This window comes from Puccinia triticina, chromosome 6A (genome assembly GCF_026914185.1).
Source record: "Puccinia triticina chromosome 6A, complete sequence".
NCBI classification, from domain to species: Eukaryota; Fungi; Basidiomycota; class Pucciniomycetes; order Pucciniales; family Pucciniaceae; genus Puccinia; species Puccinia triticina.
In genome coordinates this window covers 4,196,057-4,212,076 of record NC_070563.1, presented here as the reverse complement: position 1 = coordinate 4,212,076, position 16,020 = coordinate 4,196,057, and the positions used below count along the sequence as shown (strand labels likewise).

The 16,020-nt window shown below is 50.9% G+C and overlaps 4 protein-coding genes across 4 annotated transcripts; 1 reads left to right on the top strand and 3 right to left on the bottom strand.

Annotated features, from left to right (window-relative positions):
* Window positions 1-5,387: 5,387 nt before the first annotated feature.
* PtA15_6A508 (uncharacterized protein) lies at window positions 5,388-7,064 on the bottom strand (the record flags this gene model as incomplete). Its single annotated transcript, XM_053170221.1, has 8 exons — window positions 5,388-5,558; window positions 5,628-5,703; window positions 5,824-5,974; window positions 6,064-6,206; window positions 6,281-6,351; window positions 6,495-6,606; window positions 6,678-6,778; window positions 6,849-7,064. 8 exons carry the CDS (start codon window positions 7,062-7,064, stop codon window positions 5,388-5,390), a joined length of 1,041 nt encoding a protein of 346 aa, XP_053021434.1.
* Window positions 7,065-8,301: 1,237 nt separating this feature from the next.
* On the bottom strand, window positions 8,302-8,806 carry PtA15_6A507 (uncharacterized protein; the record flags this gene model as incomplete). The annotated part of the gene is made up of 4 exons (XM_053170220.1): window positions 8,302-8,327; window positions 8,408-8,518; window positions 8,589-8,700; window positions 8,804-8,806. 4 exons carry the CDS (start codon window positions 8,804-8,806, stop codon window positions 8,302-8,304), a joined length of 252 nt encoding a protein of 83 aa, XP_053021433.1.
* Window positions 8,807-10,783: 1,977 nt separating this feature from the next.
* PtA15_6A506 (uncharacterized protein) lies at window positions 10,784-13,743 on the bottom strand (the record flags this gene model as incomplete). Its single annotated transcript, XM_053170219.1, has 6 exons — window positions 10,784-11,520; window positions 11,592-11,978; window positions 12,069-12,359; window positions 12,479-13,153; window positions 13,211-13,488; window positions 13,676-13,743. The coding sequence occupies 6 exons, from the start codon at window positions 13,741-13,743 to the stop codon at window positions 10,784-10,786; spliced, it is 2,436 nt and encodes an 811-aa protein (XP_053021432.1).
* A 1,219-nt stretch (window positions 13,744-14,962) lies between these two features.
* On the top strand, window positions 14,963-15,978 carry PtA15_6A505 (uncharacterized protein; the record flags this gene model as incomplete). The annotated part of the gene is made up of 3 exons (XM_053170218.1): window positions 14,963-15,706; window positions 15,771-15,865; window positions 15,927-15,978. The coding sequence occupies 3 exons, from the start codon at window positions 14,963-14,965 to the stop codon at window positions 15,976-15,978; spliced, it is 891 nt and encodes a 296-aa protein (XP_053021431.1).
* Between the last annotated feature and the right edge of the window lie 42 nt (window positions 15,979-16,020).

The following is a 16,020-nucleotide window of genomic DNA, read 5'->3' as shown; positions in this document are numbered from 1 at the left end:
AAGTTGAACGTTGGAATTCCCCGCCCCAGTTGGCATCGGACCAGGCAATTAGTTTGTTATTGGTGTGTTCGAGCTTTAGGCGTTTGTGGCGGGTAGTCGCCAGGTATTGTACAAGATGTCGAAGAGCGCCCCAGTGTGTCACATCCGGGTTCGAGCTGTATCGGGCCAGATAATTCACGGCGAAGCTGAGATCAGGACGTGAGCCGAGTGCGATGTAGTTGAGAGAGCTGATCAAGGATTGATATAACATCGCCTCAACCGGTTCACCGGATGAGGTCAAGAGCTTGTCTCCTGCGAGGGGAGTATATGTCGGGATCAACTTAGGTTGTACCTCACTTTGAAATTTTTTTATCGTTTGGTCTATCAACAGCGGTTGACTTAGGAAGATCGATTCATCTCCATACTCCATTTTGATACCAACTAGTTTGTCCGGTCGCACGTCCCACTTAACCCGTAAATTGGATTCGAGTTTCTGACGAAGGATTCCGAGAGCTCCGTCGTCGTTGCTTAAAACAATCCCGTTGTCAACATGGATCCATATGATAATGATTGAGTTGCCCTTCTTATATCTGTATAGGCATTCCTTGAGCTCGTCGCAGATGAATCCCCACGCTTGGAGAAGGCCCTTGAAGTGTTTCCACCAGCATCGACTGGCTTGCCGGGTCCCATATAGCGCTTTTTTCAATCGTAGTACTTTGCCTTTCAATTCCGGAAAAAGTTCGGTGGGAGGGTCGACATAGATTGTCTCGTCTATTGGACTGTGTACGAATGCGCCGGTCACGTCGAAGGAGTTGATCTTCCATTTGTTTACGATCGATAATGTCAGAAGGAGCCGTAGTGTCGTCAGAGATGCAGTGGGAGCAAAGGTGGACTTCACGTCCCGACCGATCCTTTGTTTGAAGCCACGGACGACGAATCTAGCTTTCAATTTCTCGACCAATCCATCCGATTTCCGTTTGATGTCAAAGACAAACCGCGTGCCGATGGAGTGTTTCTTTTCCTTGTCTTCTATTTCGAAGGTGTCGATCTGAACCAGTTGGTCCCACTCGGTCATGCAAGCCGCACGCCAAGAATCTCGTTTGGGGCATGCCAATGCGGTCTTCAGATTCGTGGGAATGTTGGCGTCCGAAATTGCTTGGATAGAATCGAGTTGAGCATCTTGCTCGTCGCATATCTCCTTTGTTGGCTCCTGGCCGAGGGTTAGGGTTCTACGGGCAGATGGAATGTCTCGAAAATTCTCGGGGCGAGGGATTAGCAATTTCCCTTGAAAGTCAATGAACTCAGCACACTCTGAGTTTATGACCCTTTTTGATACCGGGTTCCAAAAGAACCATCCACGCTCATCGTCCTGGTAGCCGACCAGATAGCCAATCCATCCTCGTTGATCCAGCTTGCGGCGGCGCTCCTTGGGTATGTGTACGACCGCTTTGGTGCCGAAGGGGTAAAAGGAAGGTCCCAGGGGCGCCCGATCAGACCATAGTTCAAGGGGTGTTGTCTTGCAGCGTGCGTTGGGTATGCGGTTAATCAGGTAGCACGCACATTTGTATGCATACAACCATAGGGAGTCGGGAAGTTGGGAGTGTTTCAAGGTTGTATGAGCTATGTCACCGAGGGTCCGATTCAAGCGTTCGGCCTCGCCGTTCTGTTCAGGCGTGTATGGAGAAGTGAAGATTATTGAGGTCCCGACCGAAGAGAGGTATGTTGAGAAGGATTGAGTTGTGTACTCCTTAGCATTGTCGCATCGGATGTATCGTGGAGCTGATTTGAAATGGGATAAGATTCGCTTGACAAGAGATATGATGATGGAGGGTACCTCGGAACGATTTTTCATGGGAAACGCAAACGAGTAGGTGGTTGCATGATCTCGTACAGTAAGTAGGAATCGATTGCCATTCACGTCTGGGTCCAGCGGGCCCAGTACATCAGTTACGAGAAGATCTAGTTTGTTGTTTAAGGGGATTGATTCTGGGAGATGGTGGCGGCGTTGTTTGCTCTTGGATATCTTGCACGATTCACAAATGAAAGGAGACCAGGATTTGATGTCGAAAGTCGGAACAAATCTTCTCAAAAATTGTTTGACGATGTCGTCTGCCACGTGCCCGAGTCGGCAATGCCAGTCATATGATGGGTTTGTAGCGGGAGTAAAAGGAGAAATTGACTTGATAGATGAATGAACGGGTTCGAAAGCCCCGGACGAGATAAACCAAGAGCGGTTGCGATATGTGGCCGTGATAGATACAAAGGAAGAAAGTAGCCGGATGTCGTTATTTGGAAGGAATACCGGCCGAAAACCGGAATCGATGAACTGTCCTAGGCTAAGGAGTGTTCCTGTCATGTCCGGGCTGTACAGGACCTTCGGTACCGCTAGTGTACCAGCCCCATTGGTTATCTTGAGGTGACCACTGTGTGTTGCAGTCATATAACCGTTTGACGAAGCGAGATTCAGTCTCAATGGAGGTTTTAAAGCTGTCAGAAAAGAAAAGTCACGGAAAGAGCCGCTCACGTGGTGGGTCGCCCCAGAATCCAAAACCGTGCCTGCGCCAGCAACACTTGTCGCATCCGCACCCACTGCCGATCAAACTGCCGGAAATTCATCAGGCCGAGTGGGTGGGTCGTTCGGAAGTGCGGCTTGGCGGGCGAAACCAGAAACGGGGCGACCATTGACGGGGGTATTGGGTTGTTGCAGACCGGCGTCTCTGCGGAGGGTTGGACAAGTCGACCTCCAATAACCCGTGCCCCCGCAGTAAACACAAGGTCTCCCTGCAAGAAGATTGGGATCGCTGGGTCCAGTGTTACCCTTGCGAATGTTGTTGATGGCAGCCGCAATGTCGTCGAGGGTTGGATTACCCGGTCGGCCAACGTTCTGATTGCAAGTGTTATTGTTGGGCAGTTGTGGTTGTTGGAATGAGTAGTTTTGTTGTCAAGGGTTCGGAATGTTACGTTGATGTCGGTTTTGTTGGTTGTGTCCAAAGTTTTGGTGTGGGGCACCCCATGGGTTGGCTGCCATCTGGCTCGGCCCCGTTTGGAAAACCGATGGAACTGTCGGACCAGTCAAACAGAATCGTAGAGATTCACCGTACGCCAATGTGATGATGGCTTGTATATCCCGTGCAGTGACGTCGGCTTTGGCACCAAGTTGCAAGGAGATGTTCTGGAAGAGCTGGGATCGAGACATGGACGACGGAGGTGGAACAATACTTTGAAGCACGAGGCTCTCCACAAGTGGTGAGAGTGGAGCACCGACCTTTTGTAGATCGGAAAATATATCGGATGTCTTATTAAACAGACCGGGTATTTGGGAAGGTTCGGTAGTAGGGCCGGACACACGCAATTCCAAAAGTTTGTCGATAAGTTTGATCTGACGGAAACGAATGGTCCCCTGAAAGTTGGACTGAACCGCTTCGTAGGCTCCGGTACCGGTAGTGAATTGGTCAACCAAGGAAGATAATTCGTCATGTACCGTGATTTGAATGAGAAAAAGGAGGCAGGTGTTCTCTTGTGCCGATAGCTTGATGTAATTTTCCACTTTGTCGAAGAAATTTGCGTGGCCAAGTGTGAGAAGAATGACCCGGGTAAGGCCGTGTTTCCATTTGTTGAAGTTTGAACCATTGGCCAATAGTTGCTCGACATCGGCCTTGTAGATACTCGGTTGTTGCAAGAACTTGTTCTTAGGCGATATCTCGGACGCGGCTGACTGGGACATGGGGAAGAGGGGTGATTCAGGTATGATTGGAATCTCAGAGACCGTAGAAGATGGAGACGATGGAGGTTGAAGAGGTGATGTCCCTCGCGGTATATTTGTCTTAGGCCAATATTCAGGTATGGGAATAACAATGGATAAGGGTAGGCCGAAAGGATTATTAATGACCCGATCATCAGTTGGAGCAGAAGTTGATGTTGATGTGTTTTCGTCGATGTGCCGAGTCAATACCTTAGAGAAAATGTACGAGATTGTCGAGATGAAAGGTGAAGGTGGTCGATCTTGTTCTAACGGGTCCGGTTTGTCGTCGACCGGAGATGGAGGTAGCGGTGGTAATCGCAGGAGTTCCTTATAAGCTTTTGTTTGCTTCGGCCGTTTCGCTCTTGTCGGCGGAGGAAGTGGTCCCGTCAATTCAGGTCGATCACGTCGGGTGTTAACCATGCACCGGGAAGATCCCGCCTAAAGTGTCGAGTTGTGAAGTCGAGTAGGCTAGCGAATCGGTAGACAGATGACTCTTAATCTGTTGAGGGTGAAAATCCTTGATTGCATGTACTCCTCCCCAACCTCCTCTTGACTCCCTGATACTCCAAATGTGGAGTTTGTACACCCCACACTCCAACACCTCCAATTTTCCACTATCAGGGAACTTGGTTGGGTGTAAACCAAATCTGAGCCAACATAATCCACCCCCATCATCAACTTCTCCCCCAAACCATTGATCATGGCCTCCAACTGCAAGCAAAGAAGACACACCACATCAGCAAGTACTGCCTCTACCCGCCCAGGCGGTACCAAGTGCCAAATCTTGGTCATAAATTGACCAGGTACCTGGGTCCCAAATGCAATCCTTACATCATAGTACAGCTGGAATGACAGTCTGGCACACTGTAGAGAGTGTCAGAGATTCCCCCTGGTGTCAAGTGTTGAACCAAGACACATTTTTTCCAACTGTAACGTTTAACATTTGGAGAAAGTAGAAAATCATGAATTCACAGATGAAGTATTCCAAAGCTGGGCTGTGATATTGATTCCTACCATGTTTTGGTTGCATGCATGTATGTTGCTACATAATTATTTCAACCACTGATCACAAGAATTTCCATACCACCAGGGTTTGAAGAATTTTGGACTCGGAGCCGATGGGAAGAGCGAAAAACAAGCCTGAGGAAGAAAGCTCGAGGCAGAAACACAAAACAAGGAAGCCCTCAAAGAGGGCTAGGCTGCTAGCTTGTGAGAGGGAAAAATGCTCTCACTACAAGAGACTCGAGGGTCTCAGGGAAAAGGCGCAGGAACTGATGATCTTTCATTCCTAGTCTGACTTGATATTTACGCTCTTACAAATGTGGGACAAGATGTGGGACAGAAGGTGGAAATGAATATTCATCTGGAGGAGAAGGAATGAGTGACAGATGGGTTACAGGGGAGAGAAAAGAGACGGAGACGTGAAATTCCAACAGGGTTCCCACAGTTACAGAGGAAGAGACATGCTCTGTTATGAGAAATTCAGAACAAGTCAAGGTGAAACAGAATGTTGATACATATTATTCTGATATACACGGTGGACACAGTGCTACAGGATGAGACATGGCATGGGATTATTTACACGTCCTTCAGAATGAAATTCACATCCTTATTCAATAAGGTCCATCAAGCTTCACAGTTTTGAGACAGAATGAGGGGATGAAAATTATAGTGGGGACGATGAAAACGACTCCGGACTTCGATCGCCAATGGACCTTCGAATGCGCGCATATTTGCTTCTGTTGCTACTTTTTTGTTGGCAATTTTTTAAGACCGCGCGAACCCAATCAGCAATCAAGCGGTGTGTCTGGACTTGTGGATGCGATGGTATCCAATACTATCGGAATTTTGGGCGCGGGTTAGCGAAAGAACAAATTTCTTGGCGACATCTACAAATACCACTCACCAAGTATACTTCGGGATTTTTACATCTACCGACCGTTGTTTGCAAAGACTTTAGACAAGACTCAACCGATTGATATCTACAAGCATACCATACTCATAATCAGTCAGCTCTGATGTGGGTATATAAAAGACAGAAATTTTATTATACATAAAACAAAACGATCGATGAAAGCTGTTTTTGAACAAAAAAAGCTTACCCAAATGAACTGGGGTTGGCTAGAATAGCCGAAAACAGGGCAACTAAATCAATGTATGCGAATTCAATATTCTTTGATTCTTTGAGCTTTTTGAAACCATTCCATGTTGAACTTTCAAAAGATTTAATTTGTTTTTTGTCGAAAGGAGGTGCTGTTGCAAAGGCAGAGATTGATTTGTCAAAAATTTACAAAAAGTTCTGTCACAAAGTTGAATGATAGAACTGATTCAAAAGTACTTACAGACAACAATGAACTTTTTTATTCCTGCGTTTATCAATCGTTCCGTCTGGTTGAGAAGCTGTTTTTCGGCATCCTCGAAGTTACCTGGCCCTTGGAGGGACGCGGAGTAGTCATTGATACCGTAAAATATTGTGGCCAAACTCCTGAAGATTCATTGTAGCTGTCAGATCACCCTGGCTTCCGTATCAAGATACAGTTTCTGGGAATAAAAGCTCACGAATCGGAGTCTACGGTCAGTTTTTGCTTGAGGAAGTTGTCCACATGACCGATCATGTCGGTTTTTGTTGCCTGTGAAGCACCAGGAAAGAGAAAAGGGCTTAGTTAGTACGCACTTTCAAATCACCTCGGCAAGCATAGTTTCTGTCCTTGTTCCTAGGGACCTACACTGCGTGCGACATTCAAGCCGGAGAGGAAAATTGTAAGGAACTTACTCTTGCTTTCCACAAATTATGGTCCAGAGTAGCACCCCCGACGGCATAGTTCTTGAGTATTTTGCCATCAGAGGCTAGATCTTCGGTCCACACTGGACCATTGGTTGGACGCCTTTGAGAAAGATAGATTCTAGTGAGATTACCATTGACCACACCAACCTAAGAAAACTTGCGCTGGCTCACAATCCATACAACGAACTATCACCTTTGGCAACCGCGGGTTTGGCAACCCCACCCTCGCTATTCCCATTCGTAGTCCAGCTGTCCCCGAAGCTGTAAATAGTCTGAGATACCGGGATTCAGCATGCTTGATCGCGATACCTGGAGAGCAGCTAGCAATGTAGCAGACATTACCTTGATCTGATCGAGGTTGATACCCGTGTTGAAGTTAACAAACTTATCAGAGGATAAATCACCGCACTGGGGTTGAACGGCCATTTTAATGATCTGGTTTCCGCTGGGCTGAGATATGTGACCTTGTTTCGATCGGCTGCTGCACCTTGAACTGATGAAGGTGAGACAGAGTGTTAAGAAGATGCCGAGTACTGGAGTATTAGCTTTGAGTCCCATGTTTGTTGTTTCCCTAGAGCTTTTGTGTATACCCGAAACACTCGATGCACAAATGAGGATATTATGATAAGCTAGTTGGGATGAAGATTATGGGAAAGATGGTGAATTTTTTGGGAGCTTAAAGACCCGTGGTCAATGTGAGACAGCCATTGTGCTTTATGTATCACACTCTTGACGAGTGTCTGCTCCATGGTGCTACTCGGTAGGCGCCGCCATCCGATGCATCTACAACCCCTATACATATGATGTTTTGGGCAATAAGCACCAAGGTCTCGGTGCAACCATGTCAGGGCGGGTGGCGGGTTGCCGTTATGAGCAACCACGATTACGAAGTTGAGGCTTAATGTGAGCAGTAGTTTCAATAGAATCACGCGGAAAACGCAACAGTTGTGCTCGGTTGCAGCCGCCTTTCGTGGCAAATGGTCGTTATACAAAACAGCTCTTCTTGGTATGTACCAAACACCCAGAAGCTATGAAATAAACCCAGCCCGTCTTCATGAAAATCGGAATCTGCTTTGTATTCATTAAATATTTATGCATCTACCAATTCCCGATTAACCTGTATGTAGCACAAAGTAGGGTCGCACTTTGTTGTCTGCAATATGCACGAATCAGTTTCGTGAGTATCCTCTTGCGACTATTCATATCGAATAATTGCATTGCCAAGCAGGAGAAGCTGTGATGCAAATAGCTAGCAAGACCGTCTTGTCTTCTAGGGATTTGTCGCACCAGTTGTTCAGCTTGTACAATTGTGCAACTCAGTGGGCCATGCACTCTCCATACTCACATAACGACAAGTTGTACAGGAAGACACAGATCAGGGCCAATGGAGTCCTCTGCTTTGGGTCAAGCGGACGCAGGTGTGATGGTCTATGCTGCTATAATGAACTTGCATGTGTCATATGAAGCGTGTCGAAGACATGCACAACAGTATGTAATGCTCGCTTGCTGCAGCCCAGTCGACGTATACTGCCAGGGACAATTGAGACTCACGGGAGGACACAGATAATAAGCTACAGTTGGGTAACGGGGTACATAGATATCGCTGACGATCAGACGAGTGCGTTATTGAACCATTCACGTTGCAGAGTAGCATTAAATCAGAAGACTGAGAAAAACAATCATGGTAGTCACAAGGCCCTCATAGATTTCAGCTGTCATCCGAGCATCCTGCGAATGAGACAGAAGGGAAGCCAAGGCCAGAAGGCACTGTTGAATTGTTTACATGGTAATGCATTTAATTTTTTCTTCGGAATGAGCAACCTAAAGTGGGAGGAGGGAGGATCATGAGGACAAGGTCAACGACTGTTGAGCAGAGGGCCAAGGTAGACGGAGCTAAGTACCTTCGGTCAGACGAGCTTTTCCTCCGGTGGGCTGGCAAAGAACAGTGGCGCAAGATCCGCAAAGAACGACGGTTTGAGCGTGTGAGAAGACGGTGGTGATGTTGAAACAACCTGAGGACAAATAAACGACACGATGAGATTGGTGTTACGAGAGCGACGAAGCGAGTTCCTGGATGCCTACCAGGACACTTGACATCCATGAAGTAAGAGTTGGGGCTCTGCACCAGTCTTTTCAACTTGTGCTTTCGTCGTTCTTGTTCGGCCGAGGGGTTGAGGAGATCTACCGCGAGCGTCTATCGGGGGAGATCAGTTGAGTCATCAGCGGCATGTTCATCCATACTTCGGAATGGGTGTGGGAGGCGTTGAGGGATGTGAGGAGAAACGTCGAGGGCTGACCATTTTGAATTGGGATGAGGGAATCGGGCAGATCGATGGCACGAGTCGGATGTATCGGCCAGGCCGTGCGGACCGACCTGCTCGTTTTTTGTCAAACCTATTGCGCAGTATCCTCAGACCCGCAGTCGGCAGCAGGGGACCGCGAGGGTACTTGCATGTGCCATAATATGACGGGGACCTATGGTGAAGACAGCGAGCAATCGTCATCCCAAGACACTATGTCCGAGTGGTTAAGGAGCCGTCCTGCTAAGGCGGTAGGTTTACCTGCGCGAGTTCGAATCTCGTTGGTGTCGGATATCTTTTGCCTTTTGACCGGAGCAGGAGCCCGTGAGAACGCCATGGAGGCACAACCTTTTTGCGCCGGGGCCTGAAGTGCGACCTCCCGTCAGGGAGGAAGTTGCACGCAATCCCTGTTTTTTTAGGTGAGAGCCCCACATACAGTTTGAGCTTTTTGCGGGTGACTTCCCACAGGAAATGGCTCCCGCCCCTGTAACAGTCAAAAGTTGTGCTTCCCCTCTTCAAAATGGCAGCAGTCACAGTAGGATAGCTCTTGGTTCATGGCCTGGAGAGCAGTTAGAAAAAGGTCTCTTTTTGAGATGAAGGTCAGCTGATGTAAGCAAGAATGCAGTATTCCACTGCCTCTCAATAGATTGAAACAGCTTTTGATACAAAGCCACATGTATTTATGATTTTTTTTGGTAATCCCAGTTAAACTGGGATGCACTCAACCAACTTAAACTTGGTTGATCTCAACTAATGAAATTGAAGTCCAAGGTCCCTTGGGCTTATATTTCATTGGTTGAGATCAACCCATTTTAAATGGGTCAAGTTCATCCCAGTTAAACTAGGATGACTTTAACCCAGCCAAATATGCCGGAAGTGCTCACAAGCACTTCTTAAGTCCAGAGGGGCAAACTGAGCGGGCTGACAGTTGATTTACAAGAAAGAAAAAAGCCTGATACAGGCTGATATTCCTGGGGCTCTCAGGCCAGATGCAGGTTTTTGCAGGTAAACCTCTTGTAAAATTCACAGTCCTGTCACACCTTCACTGCTCTCATCTACCTCAACTTCAACTCCAACATTCCTGTCTAGACCCGCAGTGCGCACACATTGACTTTACTCTTCAATCAACTCAATCTCAATCATCACTCAACCTCAATCCCTAGATCAATCTCATCTCATTATTCATTCTTCTTTCTTCTTATTGTTTCCTCTCCCTCATATTTTCCTTCCTGTCTGGTAAAATTCCACTCCACTCCCCAATGGTCATTGCAGCTCTCAACTAACACTCTTGTTCAGCCCTTCCTAGTCTCAACTTCCTTAATTATCTTCTCTAGTCTGCCTTCTTACATGTTTATGCTTGTCTCAATGTTGGTTCTTTCTATTTTTCTTCTTCTTTCTTTTCATCTCATCACTTGTTCATTTCTGATTGTTTCTATTCCAATTGTGTTGGCTTCTTCTAGGCAATAAATCACAATTCAAGATTCTTTTAAATCTCTGTGATACAGAGACCATGCGGGGTTGCAATAAACCTGTCTACCCAGATTTCTGTGCACGCATGATGCTGATTTTTAAGCTGTGTTTGTGTGTTTTTGGGAGTGAAGATCCTTCCTGTGTCTGCACGGCCCCTAAGCCTCTCCTCTAAGCTACGCAGGCCCACACAGAGAGAGCCCCGCCGGATCTCCACGCCTCGAAGGACGGACACCCACCCGCTCTTGATCCACACGCCTGCAAGCCTCGTTGAGAGAGAGCAAGAAACAAGGATTGCATGGGGGCTGCCATCAAGCACATGCATCGGGAGCCCGGGATACCCAAAAACACCCACGACGGCAGCAGGCCGTCCAGGGTCTGTGCCGCTGGCGCACCGTCTGCTCACGCAATAGTTGTACACATGGCATCACGACTACAGCTACAGCAAGAAGCGTCGAAAGATCTACGTGCATGAAACTTAAAGAAAGGGAGGAGAGGGGGGGTGAGGGATTAGAGAGCGAAGTGGTGGACGGGGGGTAGGAAGGGGGTGGTGGAGGGCAGGATGGTGATGGGGAGGTCGCACTGGAAGAGCTCCGAGAGCATCTCTTTTGTCCGGCGGGGGAAGGGGGCGTCAGAGTGGTGGAGAGGGTTATCATTAGTGGAGGGGAGTGGGCGGAGGGGCGGAGGCGAGGGCGCGACGGAGACGGAGACGGAGGGCGCAGGCCGGCCGGGCGGAGGGGCGATGGGGACGGGGGGCGGAAGCGAGGATGGGGGCGGGTGGGAGGCGAGGAAGCCGAGATGAGGGGCGGCCATGAACGTGCCCTGTGCGGCGTCTAGGGGCACGAGATGGGTGCCGATGAAGGGCGGCGGACAAGGGACGAAGAGGAAGCGCAGCTTGATGGTCCAGACCAGCGAGACGAGGGAGGTGGTAAATGCGGGTGCAGGGTCGCGGGGGACGACGAGCGCGAACCGTGCCCGTCTACAATCGATCACCATCTCCTCGCTCTCCGCATACACCTTACGCACCGTCCGCCGTTTCCCGTCCGCCCCCTCAGCTGTGGAGGGAGGCAGAAGACTCTCGAGCGTCTCCAGACTGATCCCCCATCGCACCACCCGCCCCCCCTCCCGCGCGGGAGTGCTCCCGTTCATCTCGATCGTCCCTTCGATCGTCTCCCCCTGGCGGTAGGTCGACTTCACTAGCGTCAGATGGGCCACTAAGCGTCCGTCCTTGTTGATATCAAACGACACTACACAACATACATCATCATCCGTCAATATCCGGCCCATGGGGCCAAAGTTGGGCGATGGTTGTGCGCACCTTTGGGCGCCGAGCGGGAGACGATCTCGACTGCCGCAATGCATCCCTCGTCCAACTCCTCGCCCCATTCGTCTTCCTGACGCGCCGGAGCAGGAGGGTTTCCATCTGGAGCGGGTAGGGGAGGATTGATGCCGTCATTCCCCCGCCCCGTCGCCGCCGCGCCGTTGAGAAGCTCCAAGGCGTAACTTTCCAGTCCGGCCAGCCCGCCCAAAGTATTGTCGCCGACGGCCGCTGACTGGTCCGTCTTCTTCGTGGCCTTTGACGGGGACTTCCCGGAGTGGCCCTCCCCCGCCGTCGTCGTCGGCACGAGGATGCGGCGGGTCTGAGCCATGTCTCGCGCCACGATGATCGGCTGGAAGAGGTCGTAGAAGGGCTTTGTTTCGTTCACTAACAACCCGGCACTCCCGCGCAGTCAGGAAGAGGTGTTCGAAAAAATGGAGGACAAGGGGGGGCAAAGAGAGAGAGATATATACCAACGGTAGACGTGATTGAAGACTCGGATGGGCACCCTGAACGTCTGGTTTTTGTGCTCTTGGGGGCGCAGATTGAAGGCCGAGGGCGTCGAGAAGCGGGTCCTGGCCGGGTCGGCGGAGAGGGCGGGGGTGGAGCCGCGGCCAGCGCGGTACCCGTTCCCGAACTCGCTCGTCGGCGACGAAGCGTCTGCCGATGACAGGAGATTGGTGCCGACGATGAGCTCGTAGTTGAACTTGATCAGCTTGCCCCGGTGGGTCGGCGGCAAGACGACCGGAAGGTCGATCGCAAACGAGTCTTTGTGTTTTGACAAACATGGTGTAAGTTAGGAGTTCTTGGAAGATGATGACACAAGAGATAAGTCGGGGACGGTCTTGAAATAGAGGAAGAGAAGCAAGAGAGAGAGGGGGGCTGACAGGAGCGAGTTTGGCCGGGTTCGAGCCGGACATCGACGTCCAAAAGACTGATAGGGTTCTTGAATACTGGGAACCGATTCGGGGGTGTTGATGATGCTGAGGAGGAGGGGGAGCCGGGGTAGTGGTTGGGGTTAGGGGCGGCGCCGAAGAGCCAGCCGATCCAGGAGGCGGAGTTGCGACGGGAGTGTGAGAGGTGATGGTGGTCGTCGAGGAGTGTTCCTCCGCCGCGCGTCTGGGGATGGTGGAGGGCGTCGAACTGGGCGAGGTCGAAGTGTTTGGGGGAGATCTCGAAATAGCCTTCGAGTTGGCAGTAGGTCCATCCCAGTAACGCCGTCGAAGATCGCTCGGGCCGCGTTGGTGTCGATGCTGTCGTCCGTGAGAACCCGGTCCGATGGGCGGGCGCACTGGCGCCCAAGGCAAACAGCGAGGCGCGCCGCGGGTTGAACGTCTGGTCGCCCGTCGCCGACGGATACACCGTCCCGGGAGTCGGCGTGGATGTCTTGCGTGTGGCGAGCTGGCTCAGATGGTTGTAGCTTCCGCGCCCTCCGGGCTCGTGCTCTGCGGACCCAATCCCATCCGCTGGGCCCGGTCCGCCCGTCTTCGGCGACGCGGGTAGGTTGGGGCTCGGACGAGAGGAGTGGTTTGGGCTGAGCGGCTCTTGGATGGAGAAGCTAACTGGAGCGGATGGATGTCAGTGGATAGTTCTGAGCCTGCTGATTTGAGAAGACTCACAGGATGGGTTGGGGAAGGCGCTTCCTGCGGATTCCGCTCGGTGATGGTAGGTCTGTTGTTGGATTGCTGATCCGATGAGTCCCTGTCTCTTGGGCAGGAGTGAGTTTCTTGGCGGGAGGTAGTAGTCCGACTCGGCTGGGGTTGATGGTGGATGTGTGGATGGTGATGGTGAGATGGAGGCTGCCGATAGTCTGGCTCGGTTGGCGGTGGTTTGTGCTGCCCTGAATTCGATCGTGCACTCGAATCGTTCGCCGGCAAAGTAGGCTGCCTTGTCCGGCCTGACGGTGATGGTGATAGTGGGCTGTTCTTGTTGTTCCTGTTGTTGTTGTTGTTGGTGGTAGTAGTTGTTCATCTTCTGGAGTCTTTCTTCCCAAAAATCGGTCAACAAAACAGCTGAAGCAAGTACCGCCTGCTTACGTAATACGATCAAACCCTAACTACGTCATCAGAACTCCCCGCACCAACGACCTGCTGCCTCGGTTCCGCCGATAGAGCCTCGCGGATTTCCAAGACCAAGAAAATTTGGCCGGCATCTTGATGCTGGCGGCGTGCAACCAGCTGTAGTCCCAAGGAGGGACCAATTCTGGCCGGAGCAATATTCAAGCTGGGTGCGGTGAACTCACACCCGATCCTTTTTTTTATTATTCTGGTAGAGCAATGAGCTACCTGTTCTTGTTCTTGCTGCACTTTTTTAGCTCAGTTAGGAGGGTTTCTACATAGTGAAACCTGCCCCCACACTCTCGCTCACCAGGAAAGGCTGATAAGTGCCCACAGAGCCGGCCTGAGCCGGCTCCGGCGAAGAAATCCTTGACCACGCTGATCTCATGGCAAACCATGTGTTGAAGGGAAGATTTCCCGCCCAATCTGGCGCCCTTGCAGATTCTACATGGAACCCCAATGGAGGAAAGCCTGGCTGTTGACCAGGCTTTCGAGCCGTCCTAGGGGAAATCTTGACGGGAAGTCCTCCAGTCCAACGATGAGAGATATCAAGCAATATCCTCAAGACATACGACCAAAAACCGGCAATCATGGCCATGAAACACATTTTGACGTGCGCAAAGGGTGCTGAACAGCTTTCTTTTGGGCAAGTATAGTCAGCGAGTCACGCGTCATGGATTTCTTGGACCTTGATGCAAACTGGAGGCTTACGGCGAGGCCGAGTCTTCACTGAATCTGAATTTGATGAGCGCTGAAATCTATCTTTGATTGAGGTCTGTTCTGTACAAGTAAAGACCAAGCCCTGCTTTGATTCCGTAAAGCTATATATTTGCACGGATTGCAAGTCTCTCCTCCCTCAGCGACTGAACAGGAAGTCACGGGCTTCACTCGGAATCCTCAATCCCATAGGTCTCCAGACAACCCACATTGCTTTCCCGGCCTTTCTGAAAGGGAGACCACATCCTTTCTTCTGATCCAAAACAAGAAACCCACAGAGGTTTGCTATAATGACATTGGACAGCGGCATTTGGATGCATTCTGGTGGAAGATCAGCGGCCAGAGCTTTTGCCACTCGACTCGACGCGACGGGGAAATGCACCCGTCCCAGCACCCATGAAGAGTCAGCAACAGCTCAGCTCCGAAGTTTTCTGGAGGCTATATAAGAGGGTAGTTTGCATCCACCACAGCCGGTTTGCTTTGCACCTTCCCTTCACGTCCAACGACCGCTCCGCCGGAAAAACCTCTTCACGTCTCGTCCTCTGCCCACAGCCAGCCCTTCAGCAAAGCCCACTCTATCAACCCCTGAAAACGAAAATGGACCCGAGCTCTCCTCCTACCGACTCAGACCACGCTGATGAGCAGCCCAGACAAGGCCCTGGCGGCCTCGGTCCGGTTGAAGAGCCTGCTGAGCCTCATGTGCCACATCCGGAACCTGAAGCAGCCGCAGAGCGGTTTGAAGAGACCGCTGATGAGGAGGACCCCCCGCCGCCCCATGCTGAGCATGAGGCGGCCGGTGAGGCCGTTGTCCCCCAAACACACGCATTGCCGGACCTGGCTGATCGGCGAGCGGCTGCGGATGCCCGCAGACGCGCCTGGGAACAGGCCCTCGCCACTCTGCCTCTCGAGCATCAAGTTGTGTACCGGAATATCGCGGAGGGCGCCCGCAGAATACTCGAAGAACTGAGCGAGGACCCCAGCCGGGGGCCCGCGATGTCGTTGGTGGAGATCGACGATCTCGGAGTCAGTATCCGCGAGGTTGAGCGGATCGCCCCCAGCTTACCCGAGGCAACGCGCGCCCTGCTGAGCACTCTGATGGATGATACGGCCAGCGAGATCATGCAACTGCTCCAAGAGCCTGGCTCGGCCCCGATGACGGCAGACCTTGTGAATGACCTACTCGATGACTTGGTTAACACTGACTTGGAAGCTATCGCATCAAATTCCTTCCTCAGGAGCCCCCTCCTGTGCACGGTGTGCTTGGAGGAATACGTCGAAGGGGTTGCCATTGTGATCCTGCCATGCCATCCATCCCACCACTTTCACCGGGAATGCATCCATGTCAGTCTTTGTACTCTAGTTCCCTCCCGCACCCTGCCACTGACTTGATTTATTTTACCTGCAGGACTGGCTCCAGGCGCTTGTTCCCCAACCCTTCACTTGCCCCATTTGCAGAGCCATTATTGTGGAGCACGTGCAAGAACCCTTGTCTCCACGTCAGTAAGTATCCTGCGAACAGGTGTCACCTCACTGGGTGTAGGTAGCTCACACAAATATGTAGCATAATAGTCAACGCATGCAATTCTGCTTGGATTTTATTTCTTGAGATATAAAAATACCCTAATTCGTCTTCTTTCATACCCTTTCTGTTGTTC